This window comes from Quercus lobata, chromosome 2, assembly GCF_001633185.2.
Source record: "Quercus lobata isolate SW786 chromosome 2, ValleyOak3.0 Primary Assembly, whole genome shotgun sequence".
Taxonomy (NCBI): Eukaryota; Viridiplantae; Streptophyta; class Magnoliopsida; order Fagales; family Fagaceae; genus Quercus; species Quercus lobata.
Genome location: NC_044905.1, coordinates 525,633 through 547,971, shown reverse-complemented (window position 1 = coordinate 547,971; position 22,339 = coordinate 525,633). Strand labels below are relative to the sequence as shown.

The 22,339-nt window shown below is 32.6% G+C and overlaps 1 protein-coding gene across 3 annotated transcripts; it reads right to left on the bottom strand.

Annotated features, from left to right (window-relative positions):
* Window positions 1-1,710: 1,710 nt before the first annotated feature.
* Window positions 1,711-13,738, bottom strand: LOC115969160 (aminopeptidase M1-like). 3 transcript variants are annotated; one of them, XM_031088740.1, is made up of 19 exons: window positions 13,486-13,738; window positions 8,861-9,006; window positions 8,209-8,311; window positions 7,777-7,963; window positions 7,600-7,693; window positions 7,264-7,417; window positions 7,043-7,147; window positions 6,642-6,758; window positions 6,422-6,538; window positions 5,611-5,793; window positions 5,185-5,467; window positions 4,968-5,089; window positions 4,785-4,882; window positions 3,565-3,742; window positions 3,366-3,480; window positions 3,210-3,277; window positions 3,034-3,108; window positions 2,242-2,319; window positions 1,711-2,033 (listed from the first exon to the last, which is right to left on the bottom strand). In XM_031088740.1, exons 1-19 carry the CDS (start codon window positions 13,717-13,719, stop codon window positions 1,893-1,895), a joined length of 2,598 nt encoding a protein of 865 aa, XP_030944600.1. In that variant the 5' UTR covers window positions 13,720-13,738; the 3' UTR covers window positions 1,711-1,892. The 3 variants fall into 3 exon arrangements, with proteins under 3 accessions (XP_030944600.1, XP_030944608.1, XP_030944616.1); XM_031088748.1 differs by having other exon boundaries at window positions 2,251-2,319; XM_031088756.1 differs by lacking the exon at window positions 13,486-13,738 and adding an exon at window positions 9,283-9,317.
* Between the last annotated feature and the right edge of the window lie 8,601 nt (window positions 13,739-22,339).

Below are 22,339 nucleotides of genomic sequence, written 5' to 3'. Positions count from 1 at the left end.
AGTTATACTTGTCACATTAAACCAAAGTTTAGGCTGCTGCTTGCTCAATTGCTAAATAAATAAACAAAATATTTTTCCTGAGTTAAATCCAAGCTATTGTTTAAATGGTTTAATTCATTTACAACCTTAACAACAATATGACTTAAAACTTACAAAAATTTGGTGAAAAAAAATATTTTTTGTATTCGGTAACTTGATTGTATTGATTTGGAATATCACATCACCTATATTCCTTGAACACCTAATAACTTTCCTTTGTTTTGTTATTCATTTTCTTTTCTTCTTAATGCCTTTGAAGATACTAATGGCAATATATGCGTGATTGCCAAGCACTTGAGCATTGAACGATCAAGGAATTAACGACTCATTATAATATTATATGCACCTCTAGCAGTTATATGCTTCTCTATTTATTTGGATGAAAATATGAAGTGGAAAGATTTTAATGGAGGGTATTTATAGGAAACACCATGTATTCTTCCAATTTTTCCCCCTTTTGTCTTAAGTATTCTCTAGTAAGAGAGATTAAAATGTACAAAATGCCAAGTATGCCCAATATTGTCTATCTATTTCATGGTATTAGGTACCCAAAATATAGGTGACTTGTTACTTCATCATCTTCTTCTTCTTCTTTTTTTTTTTTTTTTTTGGAAAAGGGTTACTCCACATCAATACAACAAGTGATTAATTGCAAAATTATAACAAAAACTCAAAAAGTCTGGTAAAAAAAAATTGTATTAGGTAACTTAATTTTATTGGTTTGGAGTATTATGTTACCTCTACTCTTGAGGTACCTAGTGATTTTCCTATGTTTCATTATTCCTTTAATTTCTTCCTTATGCCTTTGAAGATACTTAGCCATGAAAAAACCATATGAGTTCAAGATTGATGCAAATATGTAGTGTTTTATGTTTTGGCGCCCATGATAGTAAAGTTTTCGTTGGATAGATAATAAAAGGGTTAATTATACTTTTTGAATTTGAAATTTGGCATAGGTTTGATTTTAGCCCCTCAAATTAAAAATGTCCCAATTTGGTCATTGAAATTTCGAAAAGGAAGCAATTTGGTCCCTCCATTTTCTTTTAAAATTTTTTATATTTACATGACCAACTACCATTAATCCAAGAACACCATTTTTGAGGGACCAAATTGAACCGCATATAAGAAATATCATGTTTAGAGGACCAGAATCAAATCGACCTGTAGATGGAGGGACATAATTTTTTTTTTTGTTTGAAACTTCATGGATTAAATTAATCTGGATTTTTTAAATTTGAAGGATCAAAATTGAACATATCCTAAATATCATGGACCAAAAGTATAAGGTAGAAGAACTCATATATTCACCATGTGATTAAATTTCATTACTCTTTACTGTAAAATATCACAAATGTAATATACAATGGGTTAGTTATTTAAAACAAGAATAAAATTTTCTGATTTGTAAAAAAAATTGAAAAAAAAGATCAAATTAACACTGACGTCAAAGTCTAATTAGTGAGATTTTAAAAACACTAGATGACAATGGATTAGAGAGGGCTGAAGCCCATTATAACTTTGTTTAATCTAGGAAACATACACTAACGCCAAAAACGCTATTAGGAAGAAAGAGAAAATAAACAAAAACACTTTCACACAAACAAAAGGGAGACCAAAAATAGAAAGAACCAACTCCAGAAGATAATAATATTAATGTACAAACGGTATATATATATACACACACACGTACATGTATGTATGTATATATCTGATTCATTATTATCACACTTGTTCGGCAAATTTACATTATGACAAGTTGTGAATTTAATCCACTTGCTTTCTTCTTGAGTCTTGACAACAAAGGCCAAATAAAAGTGTCTCCTAGTGCTTCTTGTGTATCAACTCCTATGATGTTATTCATTCTGAACACTCTGAACCCAATTTGCATTTATGTGAACTTGCTCAATGCTCTGCTTCAAGGTTCTAGCAATCTTGGACTCAGTACAGTTTGCAAAAAACTCCTCTATTTCTTTGGCCTTCTCAAACGAAGCAAACTGAGGCACAGATAGAACAGAACATGAAAAAGAAAATGATAAGCAATAACAATAACTAAATGTAATTGAATTTAACAATATATCTGTTTTTTTTTTTTTTTTTGTTTCGAAACTTAACTTCTATGTATTTGTAATTGAGATACAAAGGACAAAAACAGATACATGTGGAACTAATAACAGAAGAGAGAGAGAGGAGTGAGAGGCAAACTGGGGAGACAATTGAGCTGACAAAACGAGTTATTAGATATCCAGAACCCCAGGTTTTTGAAATATGCTCCCAATTATCCTGCATTTCAATCAAATGAAAAAGCAGAAAAAATGCATTAGACAACAAAGTGGAATGTACTCGTGATGAACATGTGAATAGAACAATAGGGTATTAGTGCCAAAGTAAATCAAAACAAGTTACCCTTTCATTCATGTATACATAAAAATTTTAGCGACAATAAGCTCGAGAAAGAATAGTTCGACTAGCATCATGGAATTTCTGACCAAAATAAACTATAACTGTACTTAAAATTAAACTAGCAATTTCGATATAGATGTGGCTTCACTTGATATTTCTGACATAAAATCAGAGATATATTTCAGAATCTAAAGATCCTACAACTTCATCTACTCTGGAGCTCAGTTATCAGGTTTTGATCAATCCAATGGGATTTCACAAATACTCGAGCCCTAAATTTATTTAAAAAAAAAAAATCGGACAACACTTAGGCATAGAGGTCGTAAAGGTTCAATGGCAGCTCTTCTTGTATTCTTTGAAGCCAGGAAAAGCTAGAAGGACTACTAGTTACTTTCTTTAAAATTAAAAAAAAATTATATACTATTTATTCCTTTGTCTTCCTCAAATCCACATGTCAAATCTTAGATCAGTCTCTAAATTGTTTAAGAACAATTTTCATCAATGTGAAACATGGATATTGTGCATGCACATGATCGTCTGAATTTCTTCACTACAATGTGCCTTTTGCATTTTACTTTACAAATGGAGTATTACCTTTAGCCATGTCCAAGCTGTTTCGCGTCCTTCCCTACTAACAGCAAGTCCAAGAACAACATCTTGGGTGCAAACCTAGATCAAATGGGAAGTGAAGCCAGCCTCAACATTCCAAGCTCCATCAGACAATATTTATCATCTTGTATGGAAAAACATATTGACCTTCGCAATTATACCTCAGAAGACAACAAAAAGTTGAGAGCTTCAAGAATTATGCTAGGATCTGGAGAAGATGCTAATGAACCTACAAGCACAAAAAGAGACGTGTCTCCAACATACTAGAGAGATTCAAATAATATTTTGCAATATTTCAAACAATGATATATTATTACTTAGGACGCGTGTTTTCTCCTGGCTCAAATCGGTCTCTCTGTAAACTCTCAAAAGATTTTCAAAACCAAATCTGTTTGAGCTGCTGACTCTCCGCATTACAGCCACATATGCTGCCTGCAACAACAGCCCATTAGAAAACTTGATAGGTATTGTAGATGGGTAAATACTAGTAATTGGCCAATGCTTTTTTTTACCAACCTTTCTTATGTCAGGATGGAGGAGTGGCGTATTTCTGTCGTCCAAGAATGCATGAAAACGCCTACTTGCTTCTTTTAGTGCTGGATCATATCCAAACACAGCAAGGGCAGTCCAAACCTCTCCTCTCAACAATGCATCTAGATGGCTCTCACCTTTCTTAGGCTCCCAACCAAGCTTCCTACAAAGAAATTCAAACATTGAACAAAATAAATGGAAGAATGAAAATAAAAAGAAGCTAATCTTGCCCAATATACATATATATTATTAATATTTCAATAGTTACAGCAAAGGGGAGGGAGATTTGAATCTTGGTTCTCCTGATAATGGAGAGCAAACAATGCCACTAGGCAATAAGGCTCTTGGACTTGCTCAAAGTTTTTGACTGCTCATTATTTGGGTTAGTGATACAAACCCGGTTTCCATTAGCATGTAAGGTGTGATATAATTCGTTGGGGGTCTACAACCATCTAGTCAAAGATCCCTTCCCCTAAAGCTTTTTCTAACATCCTACATGCTTCCATGGAAAGTTTTTATACATAATATGCAACTTGAGAACTCAATGGTTTATTCAATATAATTATTAGTATGTATGATGATTTTAAGCTTGACTAATCATATATAGAATATCTCCAAATAAAAGAAATAAATATGCGTATAAGTCAAATAATGCAAGAAATATCTATATCCTAGATCTTGAGGTAAAATTTTGTGAGTCTATCACAACAAAACATGAAAGTGGAATAGCAACAATCCTTAAGTGACATTTTCTTCTTCCTTACAGCACACTTTTTACATTCTATTTAACATTTACAGTTGTCTCCAAGATTTAATGAAAAAAATTACCTCTGTCTGCTATTTATTTGGTATTAGCACCTCTATTTAAGAAAGAAAAAGATAACTTAATTCAGAAAATGTCAGATATATATTATCGATTCGTCCCTCCCAATCCCCACCTCAAAAAGAAAAAAAAAAAAAAAATTCTAATTATTCATCATATAATGAAATGATACACTCATGCTATAAATCTGTGGAAATATATTGTCAAACATTCTAGTACCTTAATTTAGTTAACATCTACGTGGCTTTCTTAATGAAATGGAACAAAATCAACTTCAAATATATCGCTTATATTGAAAAATGGAGTAGACAGAGCAACCAAAATGACTTATAAACAGGGACCACCAAAGGAATTTCAATTATTTGTATATAGGACAACTTACATTGCTGAACGCAGGAAAAGGGTAATAAAAAATTGTTTAATGCATTCCAGCAACTCAGGGTTTGCATCAGCCGCAATTCTTTCAACTTTATAACTTATCTGTGAATTAGGGATCAGAACTTGGACTAAGAGCACAACTGAAAATCTGAAATATACTAAGTCTTAAACAAGAGGTGAACATTACATTGATTAAATTAGACAGCACAGTATATTCAAGTTCCCCACTATAAGCACCCATCAAGGTAAGCAATGAATTCAAAGACTTCTGGCGAGCCATACAAAGGGCAAATGAATCATCCAGGATTCCTGTAAAACAAATAGGTTGTGTTAAGTGCTTTTTCTACCATAAATACATACCATCATAAGATAATAGCCGGTATGAGTACAAATATCAAAATTACCAAATCTGTCTGTTGTAGATAAGTATTTGTTCTCTATTGCATATCGGAGTTTAGTTGCAAGGTCCTCATCATATTTAACCCTGTAGAAGCCAGTCTGATTGACATTAAGTTTTACCCAAGAAGTTGCTAAATTGCTTCTGTCACTCGGGAGCTCTTTCATATCAAGAGTTTCAGACTTTGTTTGCAGTAGAAAATTCTTGTGCACATCATATGAGCCACGGCATAATGTTATTGGAACAATCCATTGCCCATCCCCAAGAGAACCACTTGCCAAAAATTGTGACTGCCATTATTATATTGATTTTTCAGAATTCAGTAAGTTCTCAAAATTTTATTGAGTAATTACAAAACGAAATGACTCAGTATGAGGGTTAAGAAATGTTATTTCAGGAAAAAAAAGGGTGAAAGAGACCGAACACAAGAAACCTGCTCAAACACCAATTTCTGATCCTTGACTTTGACAGAGATAATTGGGTACCCCTTTTGCTTTGTCCATGAATTCATTAGCTGGTTCACAGGCTCACTGCATCCCTCCTCAAGTGAAACCCATAAATCTTCTGATGTCACATTTGAGCAAGCAAATTTTTTTATATACGAAGCAACTGACCTCTGATTTACAGATGCAGGAAAAAAGATAATTAACTGACATACAATTACATAATAAATATTTTACAAATGAGCAATAATTGACTAACTGAGCTTCTTAATCCAATGAAAAGATTTGAACAATTATCTCATATATTGCAGAAGATGATTGGTTGACAAAGATTGACCATAAAAGAACAAACCGTAACTGCAATCATTTAAGTAATACATGGCAGCCAAGAAAGAATCTGGAAGCTAATCAAGCTGAAGGCTATGTCACCAGATATCAAGTAGATAAGCTGTCTACGAGTATTTCTTTTCTAGGTGAGTATCATCAACGTTACTATATATATAAAAAAAAATGAGCACATTTCAAAATAGTAGTTATATAGTACTCATCACGATAATGGTTTCTTCCTAAACCTGTTTTATACTATCCTACAATTTTTTACAAACACCACTATGACCTCTTTAGAACTTGCAACTAGAAGCTACTATTGCTCTATCTTTCTCGAAGACATAATTTCTGAAGGGTTTCCATGACATAAATTTCATGTAAATTAGGGGTGGAGGGAAAAAAGTTTCTTGAATAACAAGAAATGTTTTTACTTGGGACATGAAACATATACCAAAAGAAAATCAAACAACCAACCTGGAAGCATTCAACACCAAGATAGCTTTGCAGCATCCGGATAACAGATGCACCTTTTTTGTCACTCATTGCGTCAAAAAAGATTTCATCAATCTCTCTAGCATGATTTATCTCCACCTAAAAAAGTATGCTTATATAGAGATATACGCAAAAATGTAAAAATACTAATTTCTTAAAAAGCAATTATACCAAGAAAAAAAAACAGTGCATGCAGAGTTACCTCAATGGGATGGGATTCTGCAAGCCCATCCAGCCTAAGACCTTCTGTACGGTCATTAAGAAACTGAGTCCAGAGTTCCCATTCAGGGAACAAGTGATTTGCTGCTAAATAACTGACCTGAAAACATTCAAATAACCGATATATAATTTAAAAGCATGCAGTGTAATAAGGAAAAATATATAGGGACATGACCCATGCTTGCTCCAAAAAACAGAAACATTTTAGAAGAGCTTGGGCTATGTTCTAACAAAAAATGTTTATGTTAGTTTATTTCAATAATGAAGCCAACCTTTGAGGCTTGATATATAAACAAACCAAGTTGAAACATATTAAATAAACCAATCTTGAAATTTTAATAAGCAGCTCAGTTTGGATCTATTGCAATCCAAAGCAATAAATACCCATGTTGCGAACCCCTCATTCAGCCACAAATGAGTCCACCATTCCATCGTTACAAGATTGCCAAACCACTGATGTGCTAGTTCTTGGGCTATGGCGATCACAACCTAGAGAAAAATAATAATTAAACACTTTGTGTAGTGCTATTAAAACAATAGCTCCGTAATATATTAGGCAAACGAAATTCTAACAAAAAGAGCAGTATTCACAACATGCATATTACCCTCTGCTTATTAGCAGCTGCAGAATGCTGATTGTCATAGATCAAATTTCTTTCACAGAATGTAACCAAACCATAATTTTCCATGGCCCCAAAAGCAAAATCAGGAATTGCAACCATATCCAATTTGGGAAGAAAGTAAGGCACGGCAAAGTATCTGCAGAAACTATCGTGGTTAATCGGAATTTCAAATAATACAACATAAGCACCCAAATGTAACAACTTGAAGGATCGCCAATATCCTTAATCCAGTGTCCACTTAAATGCATTATTTAGCTAAAGACTTGTATACTGTGTCTCGTGATCAATAGTTTGGTGATGATTCACGGTAAAACTTACTCTTTGTATAATTCAAGTGTCCTAACAGCAACATCCAATGCGAATTTCCCTTGATTTACTTTACCAACCTGACAGTATACTCGAACTTTAATTCCTGTAAAGTGATGTAAGATTACACTATCAAGAACAGGGATCATAATACACAAGAAACAATGAATATAGTGTATTTTTTTTTACCATCAGATGTAAGATGTTCGACATAATCAAACAAACCAATTACAATTGCCACCAAATATGTAGACATGATGGGTGATTCTTGATATGAAACTGTCTTCAGATCCCCATCCACTTTTTCTTCAATAATTGGCATGTTGGAAAGAGCTACTAATTGTGATGGCACATCCAATGTAATTTTGAACATCGCCTGCAATGCCAAATAAGAAGGGCCAAATAAGCTTTTGTTTGCTTTCTTTTGAAACAGAATCAAGCAAATCTACTTCTGATCTAAAAATAATTTAGTCACAATAGTCAAAACACTAGCTTCATGAGAGGTACGCTAGCTTCTAAAATGCAGCAGGAAGTGCAGTTGGTTATAAAATTTGATTTTAGCAAAAGAAGCAAAGAAGCACAAGATCTTAAATTAACCAAGAGAGAGAGAGATTGTGACACCTTGCAAGCAGGTTCGTCCCAACACGGAAAGCATCGCCTAGCATCAGCTGGTTCAAACTGTGTAACTGCCATATTCTTCTTCACACCATTGTGCTCATATGTACTAGAAAGCAAAATAAAAACTAAAATATATACACATTACTAGTAAAATTCTCATTTAGCAGAAAACAGAAGACATTTAGCTCCATTTATAAGTAAATAGTAAAGGTTGAACTCAATGCTAGGTTCAATCCCATTAAAGAGAGTATATACATCAACTTAAATCTTTAATTGCTATGCTCAAAGGCTTGCCTGATAATCTCAATCACCATTGGAAATAAAAAATCTAATCATTCTAAGTATTTTTGAAAGCACTTTTAAAAAAAAAATATACACATATGAGGACACCCTTAACCCAAAAGCTTAAGCCAATAAGTACAAGTCCAACTATGTTATATTAATTGCTCACTTTTCTCAATAGTATCCAATGTGGACTTCACTACTTCACCAACTATGATACTACTCACATATTCCAACAGTAGGTTTAGCATATTCTTTTTTATTTTAATTTTAAAAGTTCACTCACACACACACACACACTAATAGTTCATAAAAAGAGTTATGTAATAAAATTTGTATTATTATTGTAACAAGCAACACTTGAGTATTGTACCTTGTATAGAAGCCCTTTATTTTGTAGTTCAAAATTCCCTTAAAAGCAATGGTGAGAAGTCCAATCCCAATGGGAAGTGTGTCAGCAAAGTCCAAAACCAAAATCTCATCTTCTTCAACCATATCAACATATAAAGGTTTCAACACCTGCCAAGTCCAAAACTTAATTCATTCAGCATACTTTATTTTATTTTATTTTACTTAGCAACGTGTAACACGGATTTAGATCTTCTAGATTGCTCAGGTTACTCTAGCAGGATTGAGTTGTTTAAATCCTGACAATTCTTTTTATAATATAAGGGCTAGATGAAGCCATCTCAGAATTCCACTTAGAAAACCTTTAAAACAGTAAATTTACCCTTTCTACGTAGAAAAATACTCAGATGTAATGTAACGTTTTCAAGAAAAGAATCAAGTCCTCACTCTCTCTCTATAGCAGTCCCCACTTCGTGCAGACATCAACGAAAGAGGGTAGAGGCCGATCAATGGTACAAATCTGGTGTTACGCATGAAGGAGTCTGTCTCTCTTTCTCTGTCAAGTTTGGGTATAATTGACAAATCCGAGTTTTTCTGTATCTATGAAGTGTTAGAGTTGGGATTATGCTTCACTGTTTTCAGTTTTGATTGGCCACAACTTGGTCATTGTGCAACTTTTTTGAAGATTCTGTCTGTTATAACTTGCTCATTGCTAAGTTCCCAATTGATATTGGTCATTGTTATGACAGGATTTAATTGATTTTTAGTCTGCTATCCCCCCTCTGATGTCAATCTGATCGGCCCAAATTGGGACTGCTACAGAGGGAGAGATTCTTTTCTTTTCTTTTCTTCACTTTGCAAAGAGTCGTTCATGTTAACCACGTGACAGTTGAGTCCGTGAATTCTTTTTTTTTTTAAAGATAATACTGTTTTAAGGGTTTTTGTAGTCTTTATTTTCTAAAAGAATGGTTAGGATTTAAAGAATTTTACCTGAGATTGAGTAACCCAAGAATTCTAGTGACTCTAAATCTCAAAAACATTGTCGGTTAGTGTAATTGTATTTTGCTCTTTGGGAAAAGGGTGCCGTTTTTGGGGTTAATTTGGCAAAAGAAAAAAAAAAAAAAAAGTCAGCACGATAATGTGTCACTTAATAGTCAAAACTAATTGATGGTATTTTTTTGCTAATTGTTAGGGTACATTTTTTTTTCTTCTAATTTTATTTAAGTACCACATATTTATTTTCAAACACCACTAATAAGTTATTGGGCTTTCCCAAACATTTTTTGCCCTATTATTATTTTAACCACAAATATTTCATATCTTATTATTTAAATTGGTTCATGATATAAACTATTATAAAAAGCCAAAAAAACTCATATCTTATCAAATATTATTATTATTATTTAGTTAAGCTCAAAATCGGCCCTATGAGCCCAATACACACATCCCATTCTATTTAAAGTCCAAGAATACTTATGCTTGACAATATTTGAAAAGCCTATGATTCAAGTTAATGGCAAAACAATTTTATCAATGAAATTCAAATCCATAATCAAAGCCCATGGTATAAACCCATGGCAATTTTATCAATAGAATTCAAGTCTATAATTAAAGCCCATGATTTAAACCCATGACAATTTTATCTATCAAAAGTCCAATTCACATTGGCAATATCATCAAAAGCCTAGTTCTTGCTGGCAATATCAAAAAGCCCAATTTTCATTGGCAACATCAAAAACTCAATTTTCATTGACAATATCAAAAGCCCAGTTCTCGTTGGTAACATCAAAAGTCCAATTTTCATTGGCAATATTGAAAGCCCAATTCTCATTAGCAATATTAAAACCTAATTCTCATTGGTAATATCAAAAGCCTAACTTACGTTGGCACTATTAAAAACCCAAGCTAATTACTTGGTACTATTTTGTCAAAAACCCAAGGTTATTAATACTTGACAAAATACTATATCATAATTATTTCACTTAAAAGTCCAATAATGAACAATATTTTTGATTCTTAAACCTATTACTATAATATTACAAACTCATAGAATTTATGAATTATCTATTCTCAAAACCCATGGCAATCGTCTTATAAAAGCCCATGGAAAGTTATGATTATTTATCTTAGACCTATGACATTTATTTATTTCATATCATATTATAAACTCATGTTCGCTATCTATCTTACATCACAACATTCATAATATTGATTTCCAAAACTCAAGACAATTATTCACCTTACAAGCATATTATGATAAAAAAACCATGAGAAAATCACATTATTCCACTATAGTGGTTGTTACCATATTTTATTTGAAACCCATGGATATTGCCTCTATTTAAAACCCATTGTAAATATTATTCTCAAGAACTATTAGAGGTCATTATTTAAAAGCCCCAAAAAAAATATCATTTACAAAATAATCCATGGCAAAAATTATGAGAAACCATTCAAATTGTTATTTAAATCCCATGGAAATTAATATCCAAAACCTATCATAAATATATATTAAAGCTCATGAATGCATTTCATTTTTACTAACAACTAAAGCCCATGTGAAATAAAAATCCATGGCAATATATGGTAGTTTTGTTCATTTTGTAGGGCTCACAAAGAGAAAGCAAAAGGATAGGCCCGAGTGGAGAGAACCACCAAGTTAGAGGCCCACCAAAATACTCAGCCCTTATGGCCAAACCCAACATGAAATCTCAACCAAAACAGCCCATGTGTGCAAACTGACCCCGCTGGAGAACTCCATTTAGTTCTGCCTTCCGCTGGAGGTCACCTCAAGAAGCAACCAAACTCCCAAACCAAATTAGGAGCTAGTTGCCTGCCCCACTGCCAACTCTAATGTGAACAGCACCAAAGGTTGACACCTAAAGGCTAATGGGCAATAAATACCATTTTTCCCCAAGTTTTGGTCACAACTCAAGGAAGCCACAACTAAGACCTCCAAGCTCATGAAATCCTCAACCAAATAGTTTATTTTATTACTAAAAATGTATGTAATTGGTTCATGAACCAAGCTCATGAATCATAAAGGGGAAAATTTGGGAACATGTGGTTTGGAGGGCATAAAGGGATCTCCAACGGAACCCTTTGAAGTGGACTTAAACTTTGACACTTGGCTTGGGGTGTTGAATCCTACTTCCTAGGGTCCAAATCTCAGTTGCAGCACTAGGATTCTTCCTTAATACCTGCCTTAATCCTATTGGCTGAACACAACCTCAGAATTCTTAGCATTAAATGCAAGATTACCCCAAATACTCACCATGTGTCATATTACCCAAAGAAGCAAAGCAACCCCAAAAGCAAATCTCTCATTTATGGCCAAATCCTATAAAAGAGAACTACCATCAACTCATGGAGGACAACAAATCTTATTATAAAATTCCTCACCCATCATGCTATTTTCAGCTTATAAGTCAGTCTCTTAGTTTAGAAACTAGCCTTTAGTTCATAAATGCTCATATACACTTAACCATAAACATCACATTCCATCTTCTCAGAAAATCCCAGTATCTTAAAATAGACACACCAAAAACACCTCTGAAATTTCTGATTTTCTTGTCACTTTGCTTGTGGTTTAACTCTCCCTAAGCTCCTAAATCACTCCCCTTAGCCCACACTCACTTAGCCTCAGACATTCCTTATCTTTTTTTGCATATTCACAGCCCATAAATGCTTCCTAATCACTCACAAACAACCCTTTACTCATTAAAGCCTTAGCCTTAGCATTATCTCCATCACACCACCATAAGCTTAAATGCCCACTCACTCAAAATAGTCTACACTACCCCATTCATGCCCTACATATATATATATATATTCCAAAATCTTAGTTCAACATTTGTTGCACTGAGCTGTAATCTCTTTCTCTCCTTTCATTCCATCCTATTTTTTCCTCTTCTACTTGTAATTATGAAACCTTTAATACTTGTTTATTGTTATAATGATGAAAGCCATAATGTTTTGAATACTATGGAAGTTTTCCCTTATGTTGACTTAATAATAATAAGGAAAACATATGATTTTTACCATGTAAACATACTTATTAACTTGTCAGATGTCTACCGTTGGAGGTCTGTCATATTCATTGTTAGACCATTTTTCCTCTTGTGTACTTGTTATAACGGGCCCATTTTTATATTAACCAAGTATAGAGGAAATGCATAATTTTTACTATGCAAATACATTTATTGGTTTTCCAGACATCTACCATTGGACGTTTCTCTTACTTACCGCTAGACTATTATTTAAGCACTTGTTGTGGTGGGCCATCCTTTGTGCTAGCTTATCTTTGTAGGGGGTATTTTTAGGGCCTTATTATAATCTTTGTTGGGTGCAACCTAGACCTTGAGCAAAATGGGCCTTTCACACTTTGCCGATAGCCTTTGGGCTATGTTCCAAGCCTAAAATCGAGTCTCGGTCTTGACTTCCCTAACATCACGTGGGCAACAAAGAACGCCCCCAACACTAATGAATCAAACTTCAAAGTCTGAAATCAAATTTCTTAAATTTCAGGATGTAAAATCCAAACAACCAAAATTTCAGGAATGTACTTTGCAATTTACTCTAATTTAAACTAACTTTGAAAGTAAAGTAATCAGGGTGATAGAATGATAAGATAGGTTAGATAATCATGACCTGGTTAGAATTAGAAAGGCTTGCAACAGCTGGGTGAGTGAAAGATATAGAGGCAGTATCAATGGAGAGTTCAACAGCATTGAGGACGATGAAGCTGGTATCTGCAATGATGTTGAGCTCGATAGCCACAGACCCATCAAACTTGCATGTGCTTAGGTCCGGTTTCAGCCATATGTAGTAGCGTTTCGGGACAGCGAATTTCGGAAGCCGAGGTTGCCCTTTTAATTGCTCCATCCTTTTTTTGTGAGTTTCAAATTTCTCCTTTGCATCTTCCTCCTCTTTTTTCCTTCTTGCATCCTCCTCCTTTCTCTTTCTTGCATCTTCCTCCTCTTTTTTCCTTCTTGCCTCTTCCTCCTCTTTTTTCCTTCTTGCATCCTCCTCCTCTTTTTTCCTTCTCCAACTTGCATCCTCCTCTTCTCTCTTTCTTCTCCATCTTTCATCCTCCTCATCTCTCCTTCTTGCATCCTCCTCTCTCCTTCTTGCATCCTCCTCCTCTCTCCTTCTTGCATCCTCCTCATCTCTCCTCCTTCTTTCATCCTCCTCCTCTTTTTTCCTTCTTTCATCCTCCTCTGCTCTTTTCTTATCCTATTACAAAAGTTTACAATAAGGCATCATAGAGTAGAATGTGTGGGAACTAAAAGAATATATTAAGGAACTTTATTTGGGATCTTACAAGTGTGGGAATGGGACTAGGTTGCTCAAATGTTGGGTAATGATTAAATGCTCGGAAGTATTTGATGTATTCTACCAGTGAACATCAATTTTTTTGGGTGGGGGGGGGGGGTTTATAGAGGATTTGCTTTTGCAACCTAAAAAATATCTCATAAGTGAAAGCTGTAATATATATATATATATATATATATATAGAGAGAGAGAGAGAGAGAGAGAGAGAGAGAGAGAGAGAGAGAGGTGATTTGGAATTTTTATTTTTTAATTGTTTTGAGAACCGGTGATTTGTTAAAGGAGAATCAGAGTTTTATTAATATTTGGAGGGCCATAGGTTGAGAAATAGGTTAGCTAAGAATTTTATTACTTTTTTGGTGGTTTTTTTTTTTTTTTTTTATCAAAATTATTATTATTATTATTATTCTCATTATTATGTCAAATTGATTTTGTTGGGTTTTATTTTTATTGGACTAGTTTAAAAATTTGAGGGTCAATTTTAAATTTTGGAAATGCAAATCTAAAATTTGAGGGGGTTGAATAAATTTTTGGGTTTGGCTTACCGCTAGTAGTTTTTCAACTGGATATTTAGTTAGTTTCTTATTGAGAAAGAATGTGTGGTGGATTTTAATCTGCACATTTTATTTAGTTAATGGGTAATGGCAGTTTTTTATTAAAACAAAATGAGATGTTTAGTTAAAAAACTACTAAAGGTAAGCTAGACCCTAAATTTTTATTTAATTTTTTATTTGATTTGTGATTTTAAAGAAATTAAACCCCATCCCCCCCCCCCCCCCCCCAAAAAAAAAAAAAATAGTGAACATACTTTGTATTATGATAAAGCCAACTTTTTTGTAATAGACTTGTTGTTTCTAATTAATATTATGAGCATGTTTAACCAAAAAAAAGAACATGAATTTCTATAGATTAGAATGAAGAAAAAAAAAAAAAAGTTGAGCTTCACTAGTCTATTAAAATATCTATAACTGACCTTTTAAAGTTTTGAGAATGAAGCTGCTTATGTTGTTGTAAAATCAATATAATTAATCTATAAACAATTACATTATATATAGTGCACATCGTTATCCACGGTATCATCCAAGATGGTTGTTCTTTTTTCTTTTTTAAATAGCAACCTAGATGGTCAAATGCTGATGACAATGAATATAGAATGAGGAAATATGTAAAAGGTTTCAATAAATATGTTAGGAGATAATCTATTATTACTCATATGTTAGCTTTTAGACTTTGGATATGGAAAAACTAAATGTTTGAAACTAAAATTTAAGAAAGCTGTGTAATTGTCAAGAGTCTTGTAGTATAATTGGCACATCCTCATGCACAAAGTGTTGGGGGGTTAAGGAGATAAATGGTTCGAACTACACATATTGTAACTATCTCAAAAAAAAAAAAAAAAAAATTATGTAATACCTAGTACAAAAAAAGGTTTGTTGATACTGCTGAATTGAAAACAAGAAATATGAGTTTCATACCGCAATGGATTGTACGATTAACGGTACGATGCCACCACCAATGGCGCTCGGGGCTAACCCCATTTTGGGAAATTTTAGAGATAGAAAATAATAAAGTCAGATATTAGGAATCAATTTCAGAGCTTTCGCAGCCTCTAACAAGGATTGCTTTATGATTTTTAGGTTACCTTTGTAAGGACAGACCAAGCTTCTTAAATATAGGAGCAGACGAGTGAATGAAGAAGTGATTGAAGCTTAAGCTTGATATGGGAATGAAGAAAGCAATCTATTCTTTTCTTTTCTTTCTTCTCATTCTTTTCTAAATTCCAATTTTTGTCTTAAAGAATTTTATTTTGCATTTTGCTTCCTTTCTCTCCCATTCTTTATTATGATTTGATTTTATATTTTATATACTAGTCTCTGTATCTATCAATTTTCTTTTCCTCCTCCATTATCAAAATTATTAGAGAATCAGTTTACTTTGAAAAAAGGAAACGAAACTTGTTTGAAACATTCTGATTCTTACTCAGATGCAATGCCTCAATAGAAATCTAAGGTGTTGGATGAAACTGCACTTGTAGCTCACGTGATAGAAGGGGAATGAATAATGGAATTTTAAGGAATCAAGGTTTTGCATAATTTTTTTTTCCTGAGTCCATATTACTGAAAGCATTTCAATTTTATATCACATTCACATGAACTGATTCTTCGTAGTTGTAGATGTGTAGCTAAAACAAAATCGTTGTGTTGCTTGTGCGATAGCTATCTCCCACTGTTTACTTCAACTGTGCAACTAACTGCATATGACCCTGAGATCAGGGGCGTAGCCAGGATTTTTTACATGGGGGGGCCAATTTTTGACAATGATGATTTTTATCGTTGTATGGACAGTTTATATATTTAGGTTGATATGGACCTTCTTTGAGATAAGCTCGTTGGATTTCATCTTGTTTGTTCATAGGAAATTCACATATTTGTTTACGTGATCCTGGATCACGATCTATCTCTTCAGATTGAATTCTTGAACATTTGGAGGGGTGTTCATCAGGCATTGAAGTATCAACATTTATTTCTACGGCCACATTTGTTTCTACAGCCATAGGTGTCATAAATTTTGAATTGCTAACATTTTTTTCTTTAAGAATGCATCAATTGTTTCATTTGCTCATAATTCTTTTAGTTTTAAGAATATGACTCAAAAATTAACCTGAAAAGAACTTAAAAAATAAAATCTTAATTAGAAATTTTTACTTAATTATATGGATGTTATTCATACTCAAGAAAAAAAATAAAATTTCCACTATAATTTAAACAGTCAATCCATCATCATTCCTATATTTTAAATTTTTTTAATTAAGAATAACCCCTCAAACAAAAGCAAAAATTAAACACACAAGTACACAACATAAACCAAACAATTTAACAACACCCATTGCCACATGATATCTAACTAATCAAAAATAAGTAATAAATCAAAAAAAAATTTACCTTAGAAACTTTATCTTCACAAAGTGCAAACTTTATCTTCCCTTCAAGACTCATCACAAAAAACCTCCCCATGCCCATGCCTTCAACCATATATTTCTCTAAAAATATATGAAAAATTAAAGAGCATGTGAATATTTAAGTGTAGATAGTTGAGGAAAAAAAAAAAAAAAACACTAAAAAGAGATGAAGCGGAAACTGAAAACTCACCCTTTGGCTACACCCCTGCTCTGAATGATTTATTTTAAGAAAGCAAGAAGAAAGAAAATAATGGTCATTTTTTTTTTTTGGGATCGGAGGACTGAGTTTGAGAGGAGGTCTGAGCTAAGTAGTAAAAAGAGTCTAAAGAGATGAAGGTCTAGTGATTAAATAAGAGAAGAAAACTCATTAGGTAGTCACCAAGTTCCAAATCCTGAAATTTGACAATAAAATATGCTGAGTGATTTGTTTTAGAAAGCAAGAAGAAAGAAAAAATTGGTCAGGATTTTTTTTTTTTTTTGGGACTGGAGGATTGATGCTGAGATTTGGGGGCTAGGGAGGTGCCAGTGGGAAGTGAAAGTGTATCAAAAAAAAAAAAAAAAAAAAAAGAAGAAAAGAATAAGAAGTAAAGGGAATAAGGGATTCCGTGAGTGGATTTTTGAGATGGAGAAAGTGAAATTTTGTTGTTATGTGTTTGGATTTTGAGTATTTAAATGTAAGTGGGCCAGTTTTTTGTTTTATTTGGAGTATAAGAGACCTACTTGGAGAATAGAGGCCTAAAACTAAAGGCTTTTAGCTGGGAGAATAGAGGAGATATAGGGGGGGTGGGGGGGCCGAATGTCCAACGTTGGAGGGGCCCAATCAATTTTCTTACATACTTTAATGGATCTTTTTTTTTTTTTTTTTTTTTTTTTTTTTTTGTGTAGGGGCCACGGCCCCCCTAAGGGACAACGTGGCTCCGCCCCTGCCTGAGATGTTCCTCATATTATTTTGTTGATTGACTAAGGAGAGTGAGAAGGAAAAAAAAAAAAAAAGAATGGGAGAGAGAGTATGAAAAACAAGAAGGGCAAGAGAACCTTTTTTTTATATTATTTTTAAATCACAATACTTCCCCAAAGTACCCCCTTTTTTTTTTTTTTGGGAGAAGAGGGGTCAAGATCTCTTCTATAAGAGATGTTTATTTATTTATTTATTTTTTTGAGAAACAGAGATGTTTATTAGTAGAGCTATAAACGAGCCGATTTAAGTATAGTATTAAAAGTTCATTTAGTTTTATTTTGAATGTGAGCCGAGTTCTAGTTCATTACCAAACAATATTACATGTTTAAGATTGGTTCATTTTCTTGTTAAACAAGCTCGAGTTTGTTTACAAACTACTTAATTAACTTATATCTTTTCCCATATATAATAAAACTACTAAATTTTTTTCTTTTCTTACAAGAGAAGTTTGTAATATCATAGACCCTAGTCAATCAAGAACAATACGTACAAATGGTTTAAATGTTTTTTTTATAATCCTTTCAAATTTTTTTTCTTTTAAAAAAAGAACTATATTGGCTTAGTAAAATTTGACTCAAAAACTTTTTATAGTATTTAAATGTTAATTAAATATTATTTATTTAATTAAATAATTTTTTTTTCATTTAAAATCCATTCTTCTTGTTTTTTTGCAAAACTACTAATTAAGCTTTTGCTAACATTTTCTTTTTAATTGTTAATATGACTAATTCACTAAAACTTTTTGTGAGATAATCAATCTTAAATAAGATTTTGTCAATTTTAACTTTGAAAAAAAATCATTTTTGCTTAACAACTATAACAAATATTTCCGATAAAATTTTGTTAGTGATACATTCATTTACAAAATAATGTAGTCTTTCTATATAATCAAGAATTTTTATAATACATATTTTGAACATCATTATAATTTATTTCATTGTTATCATTTTATTGTATTATTTCATTCTTATCTAATTCTTTTTATAATTTTCATGTTCTTTTGGGGTTTTTTTAATATAAATTTGTCATTGTATTTTTTATATTACTAATAATAAAATTATATGAAGAGATCTTACTTGTGATTCAACCAATTTTTAAATTATTTTTCTCTTTCTAAATTTTTCCATATCCAAGTTGATATTTTCCAATAGATATTTATAATTAAAAAATAAAATAAAAAAACAATGTCTACAATATGTAGTTGGTCCCATAAGAATTTAGAGTTAGTTACCCTGTTCATGGAGTTGGACTTGTCACATTGAGCCTAAGTTTAGGTTGGAGCTTGCTCAATTGCTAAATAAATGAATAAAAGATTTTTCTCAAGTTGAATCCAAGCTATTAATAGTTTAATTCATTTACAACCCTAACAAAAATATGACTTAAGCTTACAAAAATATGGTGAATTTTTTATTTTTTTTGTATTTAGCAACTTAATTGTATTGGTTTGGAATATCACATCACCTATATTCCTTGAGTACCTAATAACTTTAGTTTGTTTTGTTATTCATTTTATTTTCTTCTTTATGCCTTTGAAGATACTAATGGCAACATATGCATGATCGTGGAGCACCTGACCATTGAAAGATCAAGGAATTAATGACTCATTAATTAAATTCACCTTTAGCAGTTACATTCTTCTCTAATTGTTTGGATGGAAATGCAACATGGCAAGATTCAAATGGAGGGTATTTATAAGAAACATCATGTATTCTTCCAATTTCAACACCACCCCCCCCCCCCCCCCCCCTCTCTTGTCTTAAGTATTCTCTAGTAAGAGAGATTAAAACGTACAAATGCCAAGTATCTAGTATTGTATATCTATTTCAGAGTACTTATTAGGTACCCCAAAATATAGGTGACTTGTTACTCTACATCAATACAACTTCAACAAGTGAATATTTAAAAAAAAATATGACATAAGCTCAAAAAGTTTGGTGAAAAAACAATATTGTATTAGGTAACTTAATTTATTGGTTGGGAGTATCAAATTAACTATACTCCTAAAGTAACTAATGATTTTCCCATGTTTCGTTATCCCTTTTATTTTCTTTCTTGTGCCTTTGAAGATATTTAGATGAAAAACCTTCTGAGTTCAAGATCTATGCAAATATAGTGTTTAATTTTGTGACGCCCATGGTAGCAAAGTTTTCGTTGGATAGATAATAAAAGGGTTAATTATACTTTTCAACTTTGAAATTTGGTATGGGTTTGATTTTAGTTCCTCAAATTAAAATTTTCTGAATTTTGTCATTGAAATTTTGAAAAGGAAGCAATTTTAGTCTCTCCATTTTTTTTTTTTCTATTTATGTGACAAACTGGCATTAATCCAAGAACCCCATTTTTGAGGGACCAAATCGAACCGGACATAACAAATATCATGTTTAGAGGACCATGATAAAATCGACCCCATTGATGGAGGGCCATTTTTTTTTTGAAACTTCAAGGATCAAATCTGAATTTTTTAAATTTGGAGAATCAAAATCAAACTTATCCTAAATATCGAGGACCAAAAGTATAATATACCCATAGTAGAATATTTGGCACTAACAATTGAGGCCATGACTAACAATTTGATCCTCAGGCTTTTGATTTAATCAATTCAGTTGCAAAATAGGACATATCTTTTTTTTTTTTTTTTTTTTTTTTTTTTTTTTTTTTTTGAGAAACAAACAAACACACACACGCACACACAAGGGACATGGAAAGAGGTTCTAACACAATAGGACAGACTTAATTCAAGTAATTCATACATAGCGATACTGGCATTTGAAACTAATGATAAGGTAGAAGAACTCATACATTCACTATGTAATTAAATTTCATTATTCATTTGAAACTAATGATAAGGTAGAAGAACTCATATATTCACTATGTAATTAAATTTCATTATTCTTTAATGGAAGGGATTAAATTCAATAAGGGTCTGGTGTAAACCCGTTTACACCCTACAATAAGGATATGCCACATTAGCCTTTTACTTAAAACTCATTGTAAAATTATACATCTCACACACCTAATAACATCTCAAAAAACCCTATATTTCACGTTTTCATACCAGATCTAAATCTCATCTCCCTTTTGGACCTCCTTCCCCCACCACATTACCTTGCCGGAGTTACTATTGAAATCTTAATACGATGTCAGAGCCTCCGTGAATGTTGTTTCGTGACTTCAAAGGTTTGTTTACTAGGTAATTTTATTCTTTTTCTCACTTTGGATTTTAAATACTATGCTTCACAGAATTCGAAATTGTAATAGATCAATAGCAATATACACACAACAAATGAAAAGATTGGAAGAACTCAAAAAATCAACTTGGAAAATCAAAAATGCATTTTACAGTACAAAGCTATGTCCACTAAACCAGTAGAACTTTATGAAGATCTATCTACTTCTCCCATAATGCAACAAAGCAGATACGTACATAAATGACAAGGGTTAAAAGCAAATTTTCAAAATTACATGAAAAGTAAGTATCTTGAAAACCATTTTGGGAAAAAAGAAAAATAAATAAAGCAAAATAAACCTTGAGGGCTTCCTAGATTCGAAGGCAACTCCAATTGCATGCGTGGCGGAGGAGACGATTGGGTGCTTTCCAAATCTAAGAGAAATCTTGAAATCCATTTTGGGGAAAAGAAGAAATCAAGAAAAAAAAAAAAAAAAAATCCTTGAGGTCGCAAAACCACTGTCAAGACAGATCCGACAGTCCCTCTAGTAGCATGTGGTCGTTGCTGCTAAAACAATGAGATTTTGGTTTAAGTTTGATCCGAAATTGAAGACGTTGATGAAAGTGGGATTGGTGTGATAGGGTGTATGTTTTAAAAAGTAAAAGATTATGTGACAATCTAGTATTGGATGTGTAAAACATGGGTTTTACACTTCATCTTTACCGAATGTGGACTTTGAATGTAAAATATCACAAAATGTAATATACGATGTTTTAATTATTTAAAACAAGAATAAAAGATTCCGATTAAAAAAATGAGGCAAAATTTAGACACAGTACTGTATGTACTATTACTTAAGTTCTCATTTTAAAATTCAGTCATCTGGCTAGTTAAAAAATTGAGTAGGTAGCATTAAGCACAACCTCTTTTTCTTTTCTTCCCTCTCTCTCTGACCTGAGACCAAGAGAAAGTCCCATGGCTTCAGACCTGACCTCTTAGAATTCTAACACACACCAGTTGGTGTTGAAAACTTGAAACAATATTGGACGCAGTTGGAATTGGCGGAAAGTGACCAAAATTAGAACCAGA

Coding starts and splice junctions, on each gene's coding strand:
- LOC115969160 (XM_031088740.1), bottom strand. CDS start 13,719: ATGGAGCAATTAAAAGGGCAACCTCGGCTTCCGAAATTCGCTGTCCCG. Junction 5,090..5,184: donor ATCTACAACAGACAGATTTG/GTAATTTTGATA, acceptor TTTGTTTTACAG/GAATCCTGGATGATTCATTT. Junction 3,278..3,365: donor GGAGAAAACACGCGTCCTAA/GTAATAATATAT, acceptor TTGTGCTTGTAG/GTTCATTAGCATCTTCTCCA.